Source organism: Podarcis liolepis (assembly GCF_965112155.1).
Source record: "Podarcis liolepis genome assembly, chromosome: 4".
Taxonomy (NCBI): domain Eukaryota; kingdom Metazoa; phylum Chordata; class Lepidosauria; order Squamata; family Lacertidae; genus Podarcis; species Podarcis liolepis.
The window spans coordinates 99,496,990-99,514,210 of NC_139558.1; the positions used below are offsets into that span (position 1 = coordinate 99,496,990).

Here is a 17,221-nt window from a genome sequence, read left to right on the forward strand (position 1 = left end):
GGAACCTGGGTTGTGAGTGCCAAAGCAAATTGTCCAGTAGTGTAGCCTCAAAGACAACATCTGGATTTTGAAATCAGCACAAATGGAGCTCTCTAGCAGATTTCTTCCCCATTCTGTGAATTGGTCTTAAAAGCAGTTCCTTGTGCATATACAACACCAGTCTGACCTGCCCTAAACTATTCCCCCCCCCCCAGTCTGGTTGAACGATAGACTCCTGAGCAATTATCAAATCCAGTGTGGGACAGGGGCAGGATTCATGAATGCCAACTAAGCAGTCTGGTCCAGGACCGCAGTTAAGTTTGTACACATTAAGGGACAGAAAATAATTGAGAGTGATAAGGATGTGCTAATCTATCTCTACAATAACTTCATCTTTAGAAAACCCCTAAACGACAGAGAAAATGAAGAAGACATATAAATTCCACCTTTTATTTTTTGGCAAGAAAGTTTTGCTTGTTCTGTTAAAAAACCAGAAGAATTTAGCCAGGGGATTACTGCAAGAGCAATGCATGCAGTTACATCCCATCTCTTTGAACCACCTCCCACAGCAACCGTTTCCCAGAGCTCAACCTCTGTGCTGCACTGCCGTTATTTAAATACTTCCTCCAAGCAAGGGAACTGCCCTTTGTGCAAAGCTGGCTCTTGTCAGCTTGTGGTTTGATGCTGTTTCTGTCTTCTGAGCAGCTCTGCCATCCTCTGCTTCTCATGTTCCATCATGCAATCCTTGAAGCTCTTCACCTGCTCCTGGCACTTGCGCCAGTCCTGGTGTTCAGCCATGCACTCCTGCACTGCATAGTGGAAAGAGGCGCAACCGGTGCGGGAGATCATTTTGTCGAAGGGATCGTCCTCTTCCTCCTCCGCTTTTGGCTTCCGGTTCCAGTTGTGACCCGAGGGGTTGGCACTTGACATCCTGGTGGGTCTGGAGGGAGGATGAGAGAAGGAAATGGGCATTTTAAAAAAAGCAGAGAAGGGAAAGAGATCACCTTGTTGTCATTAACAGCTGCTTGAACAGTACCTCCTAAAGACTTGGAGCTGGATAAAGGCATTTTATAAAAGCAGTACAATGTCTCTTAGCCTCTTAAACATAAAATAATGCAAGAGTTTTATTCACATTTGTGAAAGTAACCAGGGAAGGGCCATATGATTAGTAGATTAAGATTGCAGTCCTAACCCCATTTACCTTGGAATATGCCCCATTGAATTCAATAGGACTGAGTAAACATGGAATGCCCTCCCACCAGATGTCAAAGAGAAAAACAACTACCAGACTTTTAGAAGACATCTGAAGGCAGCCCTGTTTAGGGAAGCTTTTAATGTTTAATAGACTATTGTATTTTAATATTCTGTTGGAAGCCACCCAGAGTGGCTGGGGAAACCCAGCCAGATGGGCGGGGTATAAATAAATAAATTATTATTATTATTACAGATAGGTAGCCGTGTTGGTCTGCCGTAGTCAAAATAAAAAAACTAAGTTGGTCTTTAAGGTGCTACTGGAAGGAATTTTATTATTATTATTATTATTATTATTAGCAATGTGCTGTGTGTTTTGTTACCTGAACTGCAGCCCTACTTTCTCTTTGTCATCTCTTATTACTGTTTATTGAGTTTATATACTTCCCTATACCCAGAGGTCTCAGGGTGGTTCACAGAAAAGATAACATATATAATCAGAATAAAAACAGCTACCCAATAACACCCCCCCCGAAAATAACCACATTTTAAAAGGGTATAGGATGTCAAACAGATCAACCAAAGCTCTTAAAGGTAAAGGGACCCCTGACCATTAGGTCCAGTCGTGGCCGACTCTGAGGTTGCGGTGCTCATCTCACTTTACAGGCCAAGGGAGCCAACGTTTGTCCGCAGACAGTTTTTCCAGGGTCATGTGGCCAGCAGGAGTAAGGCGCTTCTGGCGAACCACAGCAGCGCACGGAAAGCCCTTAGGTGGTAGTTATTATTATGCCCTATACCAGGCTTCCTCCACCTCGGACCTCCAGATGTTTTTGGCCTACAACTCCCATGATCCTCAGCTAGCAGGGCCAGTGGTCAGGAATGATGGGAATTGCAGTCTCAAAACATCTGGAGGGCTGAGGTTGAAGAAGCCTGCCTTGTACCCAGAGATCTCAGGGCAGTTCACAACATAAAATTACAAAAAAAAAAAACACAAAATACATAATAAAAGTAACAGAAACAAACCAATCATCTGCTCTGCCACAGCACATTTAAAAGGGCATCGGATGTGGTTATTTTGCCTTATGAATGGAGGGAATGAGAAAGAAAGATGGGAGCACAGTGCATAGCTGTCAACGTTTCCCTTTCTTTAAGGGAAATTCCCTTATTCCAAATAGGATTCCTCGCAAGAAAAGGGGAAAGTTGACAGCTATGGCACAGTGTCTTTTGCATGTGCAATATACTGAATTTGTCACACTTTGCATTCAAAGGCCCTAGAGTTTCTCCCCCACTTTCCTGACAATTCTCCTGGATTACTAAAAAAGTAATAACTGAAGCTTTTCCGGCAAGTTGATGTGAAGAAACTTCACTTGCGGATCCTTAGGCTGACATCCGGAGAACTTGTCTTATTTATAAATAGCCTTCCTGCAGGAGGAGGTGGGGGACCCTTCTCCTCTGATACTCCTGGACGGCTATATAACCTTACTCGGGAGGAGTCTTTGGCCAGGTGCTCTGCGGAGAAAGGCCAAGCACGCGCGAGCTACGCGGAAATGACGACGCCTCTACTCCGGTCTCCCATCCGAGAGCTGTCCGGGGCTGAGCCTGCTTAGCTTCCCGCGCGCGCCGGGCGCCCCGCCCACCGCGCTACGCAGGCAAAAAAAGAAGAGACCGCTCGACCGCCCACGCCCGGCGGCGGCCTTCCCACGCCCGCCCGGCTCCCCTCGGCCTTGGGCTCCCCTGAGGCCTCCTCGCGGGCCAAGCTGCTTCCCTGGTGGGCGGCGCCCGGGCCTTCCGGGGGGAGGGCAGCGGGATGCGCTTTCCGGGGAGGGGCCCCGGGCAAGATGGCGGCGGTGGTGCGGATCCAGAGCGACTGGGACCAGGTGCTGAGGTGGGCGAGAGGGCCTCCACGCGCCTGCCCCCTCCTCTCGGCCACGCGGGGGCACCTGAAGTGGCGGGGGCACCTGAAGTGTCGGCACCCCCGTTTTCAGTGCCCCCCTCAACCTCTGCTCCCCCCATGACCCCTCGCCCCCATTTTCAGTGCTCCCCTCAAACTTACCCCGTCCTCTTCCCCCTCATTTCAGTCTCTCCTCAAACTTGCCTCTTCGCCCTTCCTCGCCCCCAATTTTCCGTGCCCCCCTCAAACTTGGCTTTTTTCCTCCCTTGGCCCTCCATTTTCAATGCTCCCTCAAACTATCTCTCTCTTCTTCCCCTTTACCCCCATTTCAGGGCCCCCCTCAAACTTGGCTTTCCCCTCCCTCCAATTTCAACGCCCCCTCAAACATCTCTCTCTTGTTCCCTCTTGACAACCCCCATTACAATTCCCCCCTCAAACTTGGCTTTTCTCCCCCCAGCCCCTCATTTTCAGTGCCCCCCTCAAACTTGGCTTTTTTTCTCCCTCGCCCCTCCATTTTCAATGCTCCCTCAAACTATCTCTCTCTTCTTCCCCCTTGACCCCCATTTCAGTGCCATCCTCAATTTATTAACTTGTCTCTTCTCCCCCCTCCTTACCCCTCCATTTTCAGTGCCTCCCTCAAACTTGTCTCTTCTCCCCCCTTGTCCCTCATTTTCAGTGACCCCCTCAAACTTGCCTATTCCCTCCCCCCATTTTCAATGCCCCCTCAAACATGTCTCTCTTCTTCCCCCTTGATCCCCATTTCAGTGCCCCCCTCAAACATGTCTCTTTCCCGCCTCCTTGTCCCCCATTTTCAGTGTCCCCTCAGATACATCTCTTATTCCCCCCCCCCCTGAACTTGTTTTTCAGCCCCCTTCACATCACCTGCTGCTGGTGGTCCTTTCAGCAGTCATTCTCCCCACCTCAAAGTAGGGCAGACCATTCATGGGGCTCCAGGAGTTGAGTTTCCATCTTGGGCTCACCTTTTTGAGTCAAGCACAAAGGAATCTGCCTGCCTGCCTTCGCCATCCTTTCCCCCCACCCCTCGAGGTTTTGTTTTTTCCTTCCAGAAGGGTTGCCTGCTTTGACTTGAAAGGTTTTGCCCGTTTTCTTTCACTGCCCTCTCCTTGGGTATGGTGCCAAGGTCCTCCCATAGTCTGCCCTCCACCATCTGTCATTTGCAACCTCCCTTCTCCCACCCCACATCAAATTTTGGTGTTTTTTTGTCCCTTAAATGCTCTCCAGTTCCCCCAAATACTTCAGCCTGCACTAATAATGATAAAGAAGTGGTCCCTCCAACCCCTTTAGCCTTGAATGAACTCAATAGCTGCTCCTTTCCAAACCTTCATCTACTTCAGTTTCATTAATGTATAACCCCAAAATTTTGCAAATGGATGCCAATGTTTTGTGCTCATTTTGGTCTTGTGCTTCCCCACAAACTGAGTAATTGACACAGGAAACAGGTTGCAAGTTAACACCCCCAAATCCAACGTCCTCTGATCCCCTCCAAACTGATGCCAAGTGAACATCTGATCCTTCATGCTAGGGATAGCCAACATGGTACCTTCTGATGTCGTTGGATCACAACTTCCCTCAGCCCTAGCTAGCAAAGTCAGTGGTTCAGGATGATGGGAGATGTAGCCTAGCAACATTTGGAGGGCACCACGTTGGTTGTCCCTGCTTTATGCTAACTGGAGTTTCTCATCTTTGCAGGAAGAATGAGGAGCAGGCTTGGCTAAGCTGCAGCAGCCCAGGTGAACAAGAAGAGTCCTCTGTCCCTTTTGTGGTGATAATGTACAGTTCCATTCTCTTTGTGTCTAACCAGCTCTCTCTCCACACTTTAGCTTAAGCACCAAGCTCTGAAATTCTGCCAATACAGTGGTGCCCCGCAAGACGAATGCCTCGCAAGACGGAAAACTCGCTAGACGAAAGAGTTTTCCGTTTTGGAGGTGCTTCGCAAAACGAATTTCCTATGGGCGAGTTCCTGGTGGTTTTTCCCCCTCCCCCCCCTTTTCTAAGCCGCTAATCTTCTTATCAGCTGATCCGATCAGCAGATAAGCCGCTAAAAGCCGCTAATAGCGCTAATCTGCTAATCCGTCAATGGGCTTGCTTCGCAAGACGAAAAAACCACTAGACAAAGAGAATCACAGAACGGATTCTTTTCGTCTTGCGAGGTACCACTGTATTCAGAGTTAGAGAGGCTTTGCTTTTCCACCAGCTAATGCCATTTGTGAAGCAGAAATAACAAATTTATTTTTTAAACAAGCCAAAATCAGTTTTAGATGAAAGTACTACGGACAAAAAGCTTCAGAATTATAAGCCATTGGTACTTGGTGAACAAGTGTGTTAAGACTATAACAAGCCTCGTTTTCTGATTTTCTCTTATTTGATTACTGTTTATTTATGTTAGTTTGCTACAAGTGGGAGTCGAATAATAAACCTGACAGAGAACTGTTTGTGAATCATTAACTAAAAGTGGATCACATTTGTCTCTAGCTAGAGGAACTCATGTTGAAGGTCTCCATTAAAAATAAAACCTAAATAGATAAGGATGGCTTTATAAAGTACTGTCTAAAGTATTTAACACCTTTTAAGTTTTTCGTTTGTGTTTTTTGCATGCTGTAGGAAAACCTACTTTGTATGGTAAGCTGACTTGTCAGGGGGTGAGCTCAGATGGAATTCCTGAAGTTGTAGCCTCTGAAGGATTTGTTGTCAGTGAAATAACTAAGGTACGGTCACTTCCATCTATGGAGTTGAAGGGCAAACTAGTGGCTCGTAGCAAGAACTAAGATAACTCTATGGTTTTCTATGTCAGATTTATAATCTGAACTTGATCTGGATTAAATTGAGGTGGGGAGATACGGGATGTTATTTTGACGAGGATGGTGTCCTGTGCAGATTACACAAAACATACATCCATGAGCAGCACTGAATTCACAAGAAACTGCTATGTGGAAGTGCCCTCTGTCATAACTGCATTTTTTTATTTGTTGGATTTATATTGTGCCTTCTGACTGTCACAGCCCCAATTCAGATTACTGTATTATATTTTATGGGTTTGGGCTTCTACTGGAGGAATAAAATGCTCTCTGATGGCCTCAGAGCAACTTAGAGCTCATTTTCTTAAACATTAATATTTTTTCCCCTTGGGGCTCACAGTATAAGGCAACGCTCAAAATTACTCGTTACTGCAATGATTTATTTCATATCTATGATATTTAATAGAAACATCCAAAGCCATTGTGGCTACCTGCTTTATTGTCTGGAGTTTCCACCATATTAGTTTTTGGGTTTTGTGATGATGGGTCATAATCAGCTTCCAGTAAATGTTATCTTCTCCTTTCTGGTCTACCTACTCCAGAAAAGTCTGCTTGTTTCCTGCCCTCGTGAAAATGCCTCCACCAAATTTCTGGCGCCCTACACAACCTTCTGTAGAATCCATCAAAAAAGTGTAAGTATTTTTACAAAGTGGTTTTTCATAAGATGACTTTAAATGATGATGCAGCTTCAGTTAATTAAATGAGTTGCAGTGTTCTTCGATAACTTGTCAGTGCTGGGTGTATATGCTGTGGAAGCTTGCCACAGAAAACAGCTGTACACCACACTACATACACACCCTAGTTACAGGTGGTACAAGAAGTCTTCTCTCAGTCCAGAGAGGATTCTTTGCTTCAAAGTCCTTGCTGTGTTAAATTCCACAGCCAAGCTCCACGTTCAGCTTCTTTGAAGTCCTACAACTCTTCAGAAAGTCTTCAGGCTTTCCCACAGTTCCCTCTTCTTCAGACTGTTTCACAATCTCTCACACCAGTTATCCATCCCACCACACCAAATGCTAAATTTCCAAGTACAAACTTGTCTATATGCTACACAGGTAGGTATGTCAGATGAGTGACAGCAGAAATTCAAAGTCATCTAGGGAAGGAGGTGGTCAAGGCTGGGGAGGATATGTTGTGCCAGGGGGGCAGGGGGACTGAGATTTTGTTGCATCATTTGCTCCTGAAGGAGCGTCTCCACCCCCATCGTTCAGCCCGGACACTGAGGTCCAGCTCTGAGGGCCTTCTGGTGGTTCCCTTGTCACGGCTAAAATGGCCGCTGTTTCTTTAATGTGAATAAAGCTGGGTCAGCATGACTCAGCGGTCTGCATCAATCTGTATATATATAAGTGAGAGATGTTAGTTTGTTGGTGTGGCTGGTGTTTGGGTTGGTTGGTGCTGGTGTGTATTCAGTCGTGTTTTGCACAAAGACTTTTAATAAAACTCTGCAAGGATATTCCCGTGGACTCTTTTTGTACCGACAAGGAGACTGAGAAGATAAAGGGAGGTCAGAACCCTTTCCTTCTTTTTTTTTGCTTTCTACAAACACTGACATCCCTCACTGCAAGAAGCGAGGTTACAGGGAACCAGGCAGAGGGCCCTCTCGGTGGTGGCGCCCGCCCTGTGGAACGCCCTCCCATCAGATGTCAAGGAAATAAACAACTATCTGACTTTTAGAAGACACCTGAAGGCAGCCATGTTTAGGGAAGTTTTTAATGTTTGATGCTGTATTGTGTTTTTAATATTTTGTTGGGAGCTGCCCAGAGTGGCTGGGAAAACCCAGCCAGATAGGCGGGGTATAAATAATGTTATTAATTTATTATTATTATTATTATTATTATTATTATTATTATTATTATTATTCCCTATAAGCCCATGTAAGTTCAAAATGGTTTTTGCCTGCTGTTTCATGCACAGTTGTATATCATCTGTATTAGAGGTACTCAAAAACCTGGCAACCATTTTTGATTGCTTAACTATTTGATTTGATCTTTTATATGTCTCCTTGAATAGCCTGTGTTTTACAAATTGGCAGTTTAATTATATGGAATAGAGATTTCTCAATAAACTCATTAGCCTATACATCGTAATACATTAGTAATACATGGACTGAACTGTATAACATGCCAGTGCCCATGCCAGTGCCCATCAATATTTCACTTTTCTAGATTGTGGTCATTTATTCATTTTCTCTTCCTCTCCATCTTAGATTACTTGCCTTGACATTTCTAGTGGCGGAGGACTTGGAGTATCAGCCAGTGCTGATGGAGCTATGAAAATTTGGCAGGCTGCTAATGGAGAAATAAGAGTAAGACCAGTATTGAGGTTGAAATTTGCCTTTAAGAAACCTGCAGTCTAAACCCTTGAATGTTGAACTAATCCCTGCCCTCCTCAAACTGCTGTTCAAACTCCAGAGTTTTAATAGTAGTTTGATATCATTGGGAGAGAGAGAGAGAAACAACATGATAAATCTTAAGTGCATGTGCATACCTGCGAGTGCACCTGTGGATCGTGGCAAGGAAGTTGTTTCTGATATTTATCTTAACCCTCCTTCCCTGTAATGTATTATTGCTGCATGTCCTGTCTTCTCAGTGGGTAGAGAAATCCATTTTCCCCCTACTTCTTTCCATAAAGGAATTGGGATCTGGTCACCTTCACCACGTTGAGGATCAGTTGACTTCCATGTCACAGCACTCTGACAGGATAAAAATCAGTTCAGGAAGTCATCTATTATCTTACTTCTGATCCACCCCCTTCCGCCTGACTTCTTTCTGTATATTGAGTTTACTAACAGTGGCACAACTCTCACTGTGATGCTAACCCTGTGTCTAGACTACAGTTTCAGGTAGCAGGTAGAGTCTCACAAAGAGAAGTATATTGGGGAAAAGGCTAGATTATGACACTTCTTTCTGACATGCTAGTTGATGTAGAGGTATTTTTGTTTGTTTGTTTGTTTTAAATCAAGCTCCCACCTGCAGTCTTGATGTAAGTTTAGCATCTTAGTGAGAAATAGGTCTTCTGTGTCCTGGAAATCTCAGGCATATGTGTACCTTGTTTGGGCAGCTGGCCTAGATTTAATTACCCTTGATTATGGTTTTAGGATACTTCCAGAACCTCAATGATACAATCTCTGCAAAGAAACAAAATAGATTATGACAATCTAGGATGCAGTGATGTCATGGAGGCAGTCCAGCCAGCCGGTGTGCTTGGCAAATAAGATGGCTGTTGCTAAGTAACAAGGCAGAGGATGAGATGAGGCTTTTAACTAGCACTCAATTCTTTTTGTCTTCCCAGAGATGTCTGGAAGGCCACGTCTACGATGTGAATTGCTGCAGGTTTTTCCCGTCAGGCATTGTGGTCCTGAGTGGGGGGATGGATGCCCGGCTGAAGATCTGGTCTGCGGAAGATGCCAAATGCGTGGTAACATTTCAGGGTCACAAAGCAGGTACAGGAAGTTGGCAACTGAAATAAAATGTAGTTGTGATAGCAGCTGAAGTTGAGTTAAGCTCCAAGCTGGAGAAAGAGGCCGTGTTTCTCTTTTGTGGCTGGGCTGATAAGGTGTTCTGAGCACCTCTACAGCTCACCACCTAAACGAACTTGGAGGACAAGGGCAGTTGTACCTGGTAGCTGCGGCATTCCAAAGCTCAGTGCAACTATAAAGATGGCTCCCACTCTACTCTCCAGTTCCAGACTTTGAGGGGAGGAAGTCAGCATGGGATGGTCCCTGCCCCTCGCGCATATGCACAGTGTGAGGTCAGGGATAAAGGCACCGGCAGGACCCTGGTGAATACAAGCTAGCTGTCAGCCAAAAACTCCTGATCATCTGTCCTGAAAAGCTCAAAGTTACAGATTGCCAAAATTATTCAAATTCCTCTTACGTACACAGTTATCAGAGCCAGCTGTCTCTTGCTGGAGAGATTTACCACAGCAGAATTGAGCAGATACAAGAATTTGTAGGATTGGATTTCTTTTGTTTTATACGTAAATGTATCAGCTGCTGTGGACAGCTGCGTCTATTAGAATCAATGGTGTTATTGGAAAAGAGTGAATGCTCTTCCTTGCTCGTTTCACAAAGGCACTTGGTTGGCCACTGTAGGAATAGGATGCTGGACTAGTTGGGCCATTGGCCTGATCCAGCAGGCCTCCTCTTACGATCTTATGTTCACTTGTAATCATTTGCTCTTGACCTATTATAGCTAAGTGCTAACACAGTATGGAATTTTGCAATTGCACAACAACAACAAATACATTTGAGGCCCCAGATATCTGAGATTAGACTGGATTTTCATCTAAACTAGGCTCACATCCACACCATACATTGAAAGCACATGGCTTCCACCTAAGTATCTTGAGAACTGTATCTTACCCCTCACAGAGCTACAATTCCCAGCACCCTTAACAAACTGCAGTTCCCAGGATGCTTTAGGGGGAAGCCACATGTTTGAAATGTATAGTGTGGTTGTCACCTAGATGAGCTGGCAAATCTTCAACCTCATAAGACGATCCGGATGGTTGCCAGATTCTGTGTACAGATCTGTAGGCACAGACCATCCCCCGACTCAAACTAGTTCGTGAAGAAAATCCCCAAACTCAGTTCCATGGGTGACTCTGGGTCATATCTATGCGGTAGCTTATCTTAAAGTTTTAAGTGTCTATATGCTTATCGCATTTATAAATTTTGAATTTATTGTTGTACATTGTTTTAACTGTTTGTTTTCTTTCTGGGATTGTACCCCCAAGTGTGTTTTATAAGCTGGTCTCCGACTGTAATAAATTATCTATCTATCTATTATCATCTTCAACCCTCTCTTTGGTTCCCTGAGGCTGTCTTAGCTGCTGACTCCTTTCTTTTTCCTTGTGGTGTGCTTTGGTCAGGATTATGGCGGGGGATGGTGGAATTGTGTCAGAGAGCGTGGATAGACTTCTTTTCGCTTTCCCACGAGCGTTTCCTTTGCCGTCCTGCAGGAATTCTGGACACAGCCATTGTGGATCGGGGAAGAAACGTGGTCTCAAGCTCTCGGGATGGCACTGCCCGCCTCTGGGACTGCGGGACATCGTCCTGCCTGGGTGTTGTCGCAGATTGTGGCTCTCCAGTCAATGGTGTTGCTTTGGGTGAGGCCGACAACACCTTAAACTTGGGCTCTCCCGAAAAAATACCCAGTAAGTTAACAACATTAAGCAAGTGTTCTCTTCTTTAAAAAAAAAAAAAAAAGCAGAGGCACGTTTTATGGTCATAAAGTCATTCCAAAAAGTTGCACACCTGAAAATAACTCCAGGTTTTATTTTGGCTGTAATTCATTGCTGGGAGAGCGGAGGATGTTTTGTATTGGCGGATTAGGCAGGGCCAGACCAGCAGGGGAGGAACTATAGCCATGTGCTACTGACCTTTGAGCACAGGAGGACCCAGGTTCAGTTCATGGGTGCTTAGTGCTGCATTGGCCATGTTTACAATATTGGGCTCAGTCAGACTTTCCCAACCTGGTGCTCTCTCTCCAGCTGCTTTGGACTACAGTTCCGACCAGCCCCAGCCAGCACGGCCATGCGAGCTGCGGCTTAAGGAGGTTGGTAGTTCAATAACATCTAGAGCAGGCACGTCCAACTCACAAGAGACTGCAATCTACTCCCAGTATAAAAATTATGGAAGTGATCTTCCATGAAGGGGTGGGGGGATGGGATGCCAAAGCTGTTGACCTTTTAGGAAGGGAGCAATCCAAAGTTGTTGATTTTTTTTAGGAGAGGAAAATTGCTCACCTAAAAAAACGATGCAGTGCTGACAGATACTTCAATTTTCTAACCCATTTGACGCGTCGGACTAACACAGTGGCAGAGCAGGGGGGCGGAGAATTCCCTTGCATTGCTTTTCACTTCCGCCAATAGAGAGGGATCAACCTCTCGATCGCGGTCAACCGATTAGACACCCCGGATCTAGAGGGCTCCAGATCTGGGGGAAAGCTGATAGACCAGCCCTCTAGCTCAGTATAACGGAGTTTCATATGACAAGTGTAATAATTAAAATGTATTAAAGATAAGGCAGAAAGGTAACATTGATGCTGACCTGTTAACTTTTTATGGAGAGGTTTGTGGTCCAACTTTGTTTAAAAATAAAGCCTTTATATTCAATCAAAGTTTGAAAAAGCATACTGAGAGCAAGGACAACCTTACGCACATCTATGTATGCACTCACTCATTCCTTCTCACTCCCTACCGTTCAAAAAAATATGTTGTCAATCTTTGACCATTGCATCTGGGCATAAACACACTGCGCTTAGTGAGCAGAACTGAAGGGACAAATTCAACTCACTAGGTTTGGTCATTCACGTGTCTGTCTGTTCCAAATACATGAAAAGCAGAATGTTGCTTCGGGAACATTTCTCCTAGTTTGGCTCACTTCCGGCAATGTGGAGCAGGGATTAGGGAGGTTCTGAATCTGGGATGGCAGGGAAGTAAAATAGGCGAGGGTCCTTATATAAAAATCAACCATGTAAGACACAAACATGGCTGCTCCCATCACCCCTAGTTTGGGCATGATTCTGGCCTTTAACAAACGACAAGGTGAGCAGCTGCTAACCCTAACCATGTTTCTTTCTAACACAGGTGAGCGTGAAATCGGAACAGAAGGGAAACTCCTGCTGCTGGCTCGAGAGGACAAAAAGCTGCAAGGGGTGGGGTTGCATAGCAGGCAGCCGGTAAGATATCACCATGACCATGTTTAATGTTGCCTTTTCTGCTGTTATCTGTTTTGAACCTATCGGCCGACACACAATGCAACAACCCAGCCAGCAAAGCTGAGGGGGAAGATTCGGAATCGCTGTGATGATTTGTTCCAAAAGGACTGGGGCAAATTTATACTCTATATGAAAGAAAATTGCAAACAGTTGAATACGTTTGTAGGTTTAAGTTGAAATGTTTGGTAATGGAAAATTAAGGAGCTGATTTACTTATAAGTAGGTGATTGTTAAAAGATCGATTCAAGGTAAAAAAGTGAATTTAGGATTGTGGAGAAATTGGTAATGAGATATGGAAGTCTGCTAGAGGGAAGGAAGGAGGTCGATGCTTTATTTAAGCAATGTCTTAAGTCATGAATTATTATTTTTTGATATTGAAATGTAATAAAATATGAAAAACTTAATAAAAATTATATTTTAAAAAAATGCAACAACCCAGCCACATCTACCTCTGGTCAGGCCAGTTAGGAACATGCTTTTTTCAACAGAAATTTCAACTGCCGTTTTTCCTAGCTGCTCTCTCTCTCTTTCTTTCTTTCTCTCTCTTTCAGAGTAGCATCGCAATATCCTTTTCATTCCCTCTTGCTTGTTTCCTCCTCAGGTTTTTCTGTTTGTTGGCTCGGATGCATTTAATTGCTGCACGTTCCTCTCCAACATCTACCTCCTTGGCGGCACGCAAGATGGAAATATATACCAGCTGGATGTGCGAAACACCAAGTGAGTAGAATTGAAGGGCAGCTGTTAATGTGGCCTCAGGAGCCTTGTTGCTGCTTCCCATGTTGCTCCAGTTATGCATGTCCCTGGGGAAGGGCTGTAAGCTCAGTGGCAGAGCCTCTACCGAAAGCCCTGGGTTCAATTCTCAGTGGCATCTCCAGGTAAGAGTAGGAGAGACTCCCTGCTTGAAACCCTGGAAAGCCCCTGCCAGTCAGTGTAAGCAATATAGAGCCAGGTGGACCCGTGATCTGGCTCTGATTCAAGGCAGCTTCTTATGCTCCCTATACAACATGGCCCAGGTTATTTGTCTCTTTAAGAAGAATTCTGACAAACTTGTTATAATGTGAGCGACTCTTTGTGATAAAGGTTCCCGCTGCTCTCTCTAGGGCTCCAGTTCGTGTTGTCCATAGATCAGGAGCACCAGTTCTTTCTCTGCTCCCTTTTAGAGATGGATTTATTGCCAGCCAAGGTAGCAATCCTCTTTTCTTTCACTTACCGAGTTAGCATCCGTCTTGTCTTGGGGCACAATGGAGGAGGGTGCTTTTGGGGGGAGTGGGTGAAGTCAAATTGTTGGAACCATTAACAGACCCTCCTGAATTTCTTGCACTGTGAATTCTCAGCTGTTAAGAATAAGTCACTACAGTCAAACCTCTGTTCCTGAACAGCTTCATTTGGAATGTTTTGGCTCCCGAACACTGAAAACCCAGAAGTAAATGTTTTCAAATGTTTTTTGGAAGCCAAATGGCTTCCAGAGAGCTAGCTTCTTTTTTTTACATTGACTTTGCCAACCACCCTTCGATCCTTGGTTGTCGAACGTTTCGGAACTGTCTTCCGGAATGGATTACATTCGACAACCGAGGTTTGAGTGTATTCTCCATGGACAAAAAGCCTTACAGCACTGCACTTGAGGATCCAGCAGGTTTCTCACATTTGATTTCTCAGTATCTTGCACCGGTGGGTGGGCATCATAATGACATTGGTATGTGGAATGTGAAGGCTTGCTACGTAAACTGCAGTTTCTTGTCTTTCACATGTTCTGCATGTCTTTCCAGGTGATGGAACCTGCTTTATTATGCAGCAAGATCTGGACCATGTGGCTGAGCTCACTGGGCCAGACTGTGACCCCGTATACAAGGTATCATACAAGGGGAAATGCCAATTTTTGTCTTGGTCTCGGCAAAGGGAGTTTTTGTTCAGAGAAATCACAGAAATCGCTGCTTAACTCCAGGGGAGAAGGGAAATAGGAAAACTTGGGGAATAAAATTATGAAAAAATATTTAACTATTATTTTATCATACACGCTCATTCATATAATCTCAGAATCATAGAATTCGTAGGGACCTGAGAGCCATCTAGTCCAAACCCCTGCAATGCAGAAATCTCAGATAGATCATACATGACAGATGGCCAAGCCTTATGAGGAATGGTTGAAGGTGCTGAGTATGTTTAGCCTGGAAAAGAGACTGTGAGGAGATAGGAGAGCCATTTTCAAATATCTCAAGGGCTGTCATGTGGAAGATGGAGCAAGCTTGTTTTCTCCTGCTCTGGGGGGTAGGACTCGAACTCACAGCTTCAAGTTAAAAGGAAGGAGATTCCGACTAAACATACGGAAAAACTTCCCGGCAGTAAGAGCTGTTTGACTAACAGTCACTTTCAAAAGGTTGTTGACTCTCCTTCCTCAAAGGTTTTAATGCAGAGTTTCAATGCCTGTCTGCCAGGGATTCTTCAGCTGAGATCCCTGCATTGCAAGGGGTTGGACTAGATGACTGTTGGGGTCCCTTCCAACTGTACGATTCTATGATTCTGTGACCTTCTAGCTTCTGCCAAAAAACTTCCAGTGAAGGAGAATCCACAAGCTCTCATGGGAGTCTGTTCCACTGTTAAACAGCTCTTACCGTTAGAAAGTTATCACACACTATTCTTAGTAACTATTTGAATAATCCTGTAAGGATGTTACTAGGCCCATATTGTAGAGTACTTCTGAGATGGTAATGTTCCCGACACCCTAAGTTCAGGAGAGACTCCCGCTTTACCTTCTGACACAAAACACCACTAAATTAGAGTTGTATAAGTTTGCCTCTTACACAGCAGTAAGGCAGCAATCAAGGGTATATAACTTAGTTAAGGGGAGGCGCCAGTTGTGGAATCTTCCCCCAGAAAGCAATGCACCTAATCAAAGAATGTGATTGTAACAGAAAGCTACTTTCCATTGTGGTCATGTAACACCAGTCCTGAGAGATCTGCATTGGCTCCCAGTACGTTTCCAAGCACAATTCAAAGTGTTGGTGCTGACCTTTAAAGCCCTAAATGGCCTCAAAGGCCCAGTAGACCTGAAGGGGCGTCTCCACCCCCATCGTTCTGCCCAGACACGGAGGTCCAGCTCCGAGGGTCTTCTGGCAGTTCCCTCCCTGCGATATGTGAGGTTACAGGGAACCAGGCAGTGGGCCTTCTTGGTAGTGGCGCCTGCCCTGTGGAATGCCCTCCCACCAGATGTCAAGGCAATAAGCAACTATCTTACTTTTAAAAATATATTTAAAAAATAAATAAATTGTCCAGTAGCACCTTAGAGACCAACTAAGTTTGTTCTTGGTATGAACTTTCGTGTTCTAAGGTGCTCTAAGATGCTACTGGACAATTTATTTATTTATCTGATATATTTCTACTACATCAGACCAACATAGGAAGGTTAAGGAATGAAGTAATTCAGCTTCTTACTTGATTGTAATACCACTTCTGAAACCTCTTTTGTTACCATCTTTTTAGGTGGCCACATGGGAAAAACAGGTGTACACGTGTTGCAGAGACGGAATAGTGAGGAGATACCAGCTTTCAGATCTCTGACTTTACGAAAGCCATGAACACTGCGCTATGAATGCTGGACGCACTTCAGGGATTACTTAAAACACCTATTTGTCATATATCCGTGTCCCCCGTTTCCAGGACTTTGTACGGTAGCGTGAATGGAGCACGCAGGCGTGAGATGTAGGGACCACGTTGAGACAGCACCCAAGGCCAACCTGTAGGTAACCTTCCAGCCGAGCGATGTGAACACGGCAGCTCTGAAAGTTTAACGCCGTTTCCCTGCACCGAACAGCACGGAAAGTTTGTTGGGTCGATTGTGCCCTTTTTGTGTTTGCAAAAGTGTTTTTGATATCCACTGTGTGGCTGGTGGTTGTTCCTAAGTGAGGGGAAAGGAGCTGATGTGAGCGAGGAAAAGGGAGGCCAGCAGATGTCAATAGAAAGGGGTGTTTTGGAATAACCCCTGCTCAGGCTCGCCTGCTTCTTGTCTTGAGCTGCAAACTGCAGCAACCTTTTGTTTCCATCCTTGCAGAATGACTCCTCTGTGGCAATTCTCACTGCCCACCAGCAAGCAGTCTGTTAGTTGTAAGTTTCCATCTTCAAATAAAGCTGCTTTGATCTCAAGCCGTTTGCCCAATGAAATTGATTCTCTCGGGAGCAGCCCTCATTGATTTCCTTTTTAATCCTCTTCTCTTACCATTCTTCGCTTGCCATTCATCTTTGATTCCCAATTACAGAGGGTTATTTTTTGTCATTTGAGGCTCTCACCAGGCCTCCTTTCATCTTTGACAAGACGAAATTAGGGTTCAGCTCTCTCATCTGACCTCATAACACAAAACGCAAAAATTACTTTTCAGGAGCTACGCAGGAAGAGCAGCTTGTGGGGTCTATTGCAGTCTGGTGGGACCGAAACACTCTGTTTTCACTAAACTATGTTTATACCCTGCCCTATCCAAAAGACAAGAGTAGATAACAACAAAATAAAAAGAAACAAAATAGTTAATTCAAATGAAACAACTAAAGATATGAGAATTAAATTCCTCAATCTGCCATTATGTTTGCTAGTGCTGACGGGAGCTGGTAGTTAAGCAATATCTTGCTAGAGGGCCAAG

At 44.8% G+C, this 17,221-nt stretch overlaps 1 protein-coding gene across 4 annotated transcripts; it reads left to right on the forward strand.

The window, feature by feature from the left end:
• Positions 1–2,654: 2,654 nt before the first annotated feature.
• PAAF1 (proteasomal ATPase associated factor 1) lies at positions 2,655–16,733 on the forward strand. Of its 4 annotated transcripts, none has more exons than XM_083499827.1 (12): positions 2,655–3,055; positions 4,772–4,812; positions 5,684–5,787; positions 6,420–6,509; positions 8,081–8,179; positions 9,166–9,316; positions 10,837–11,031; positions 12,466–12,557; positions 13,198–13,313; positions 13,697–13,779; positions 14,363–14,445; positions 16,074–16,733. In XM_083499827.1, the coding sequence occupies exons 1-12, from the start codon at positions 3,009–3,011 to the stop codon at positions 16,149–16,151; spliced, it is 1,179 nt and encodes a 392-aa protein (XP_083355953.1). In that variant the 5' UTR covers positions 2,655–3,008; the 3' UTR covers positions 16,152–16,733. The 4 variants fall into 4 exon arrangements, with proteins under 4 accessions (XP_083355953.1, XP_083355955.1, XP_083355954.1 ...); XM_083499829.1 differs by having other exon boundaries at positions 2,655–2,938; XM_083499828.1 differs by having other exon boundaries at positions 2,744–3,047.
• The last annotated feature ends 488 nt before the right edge of the window (positions 16,734–17,221 follow it).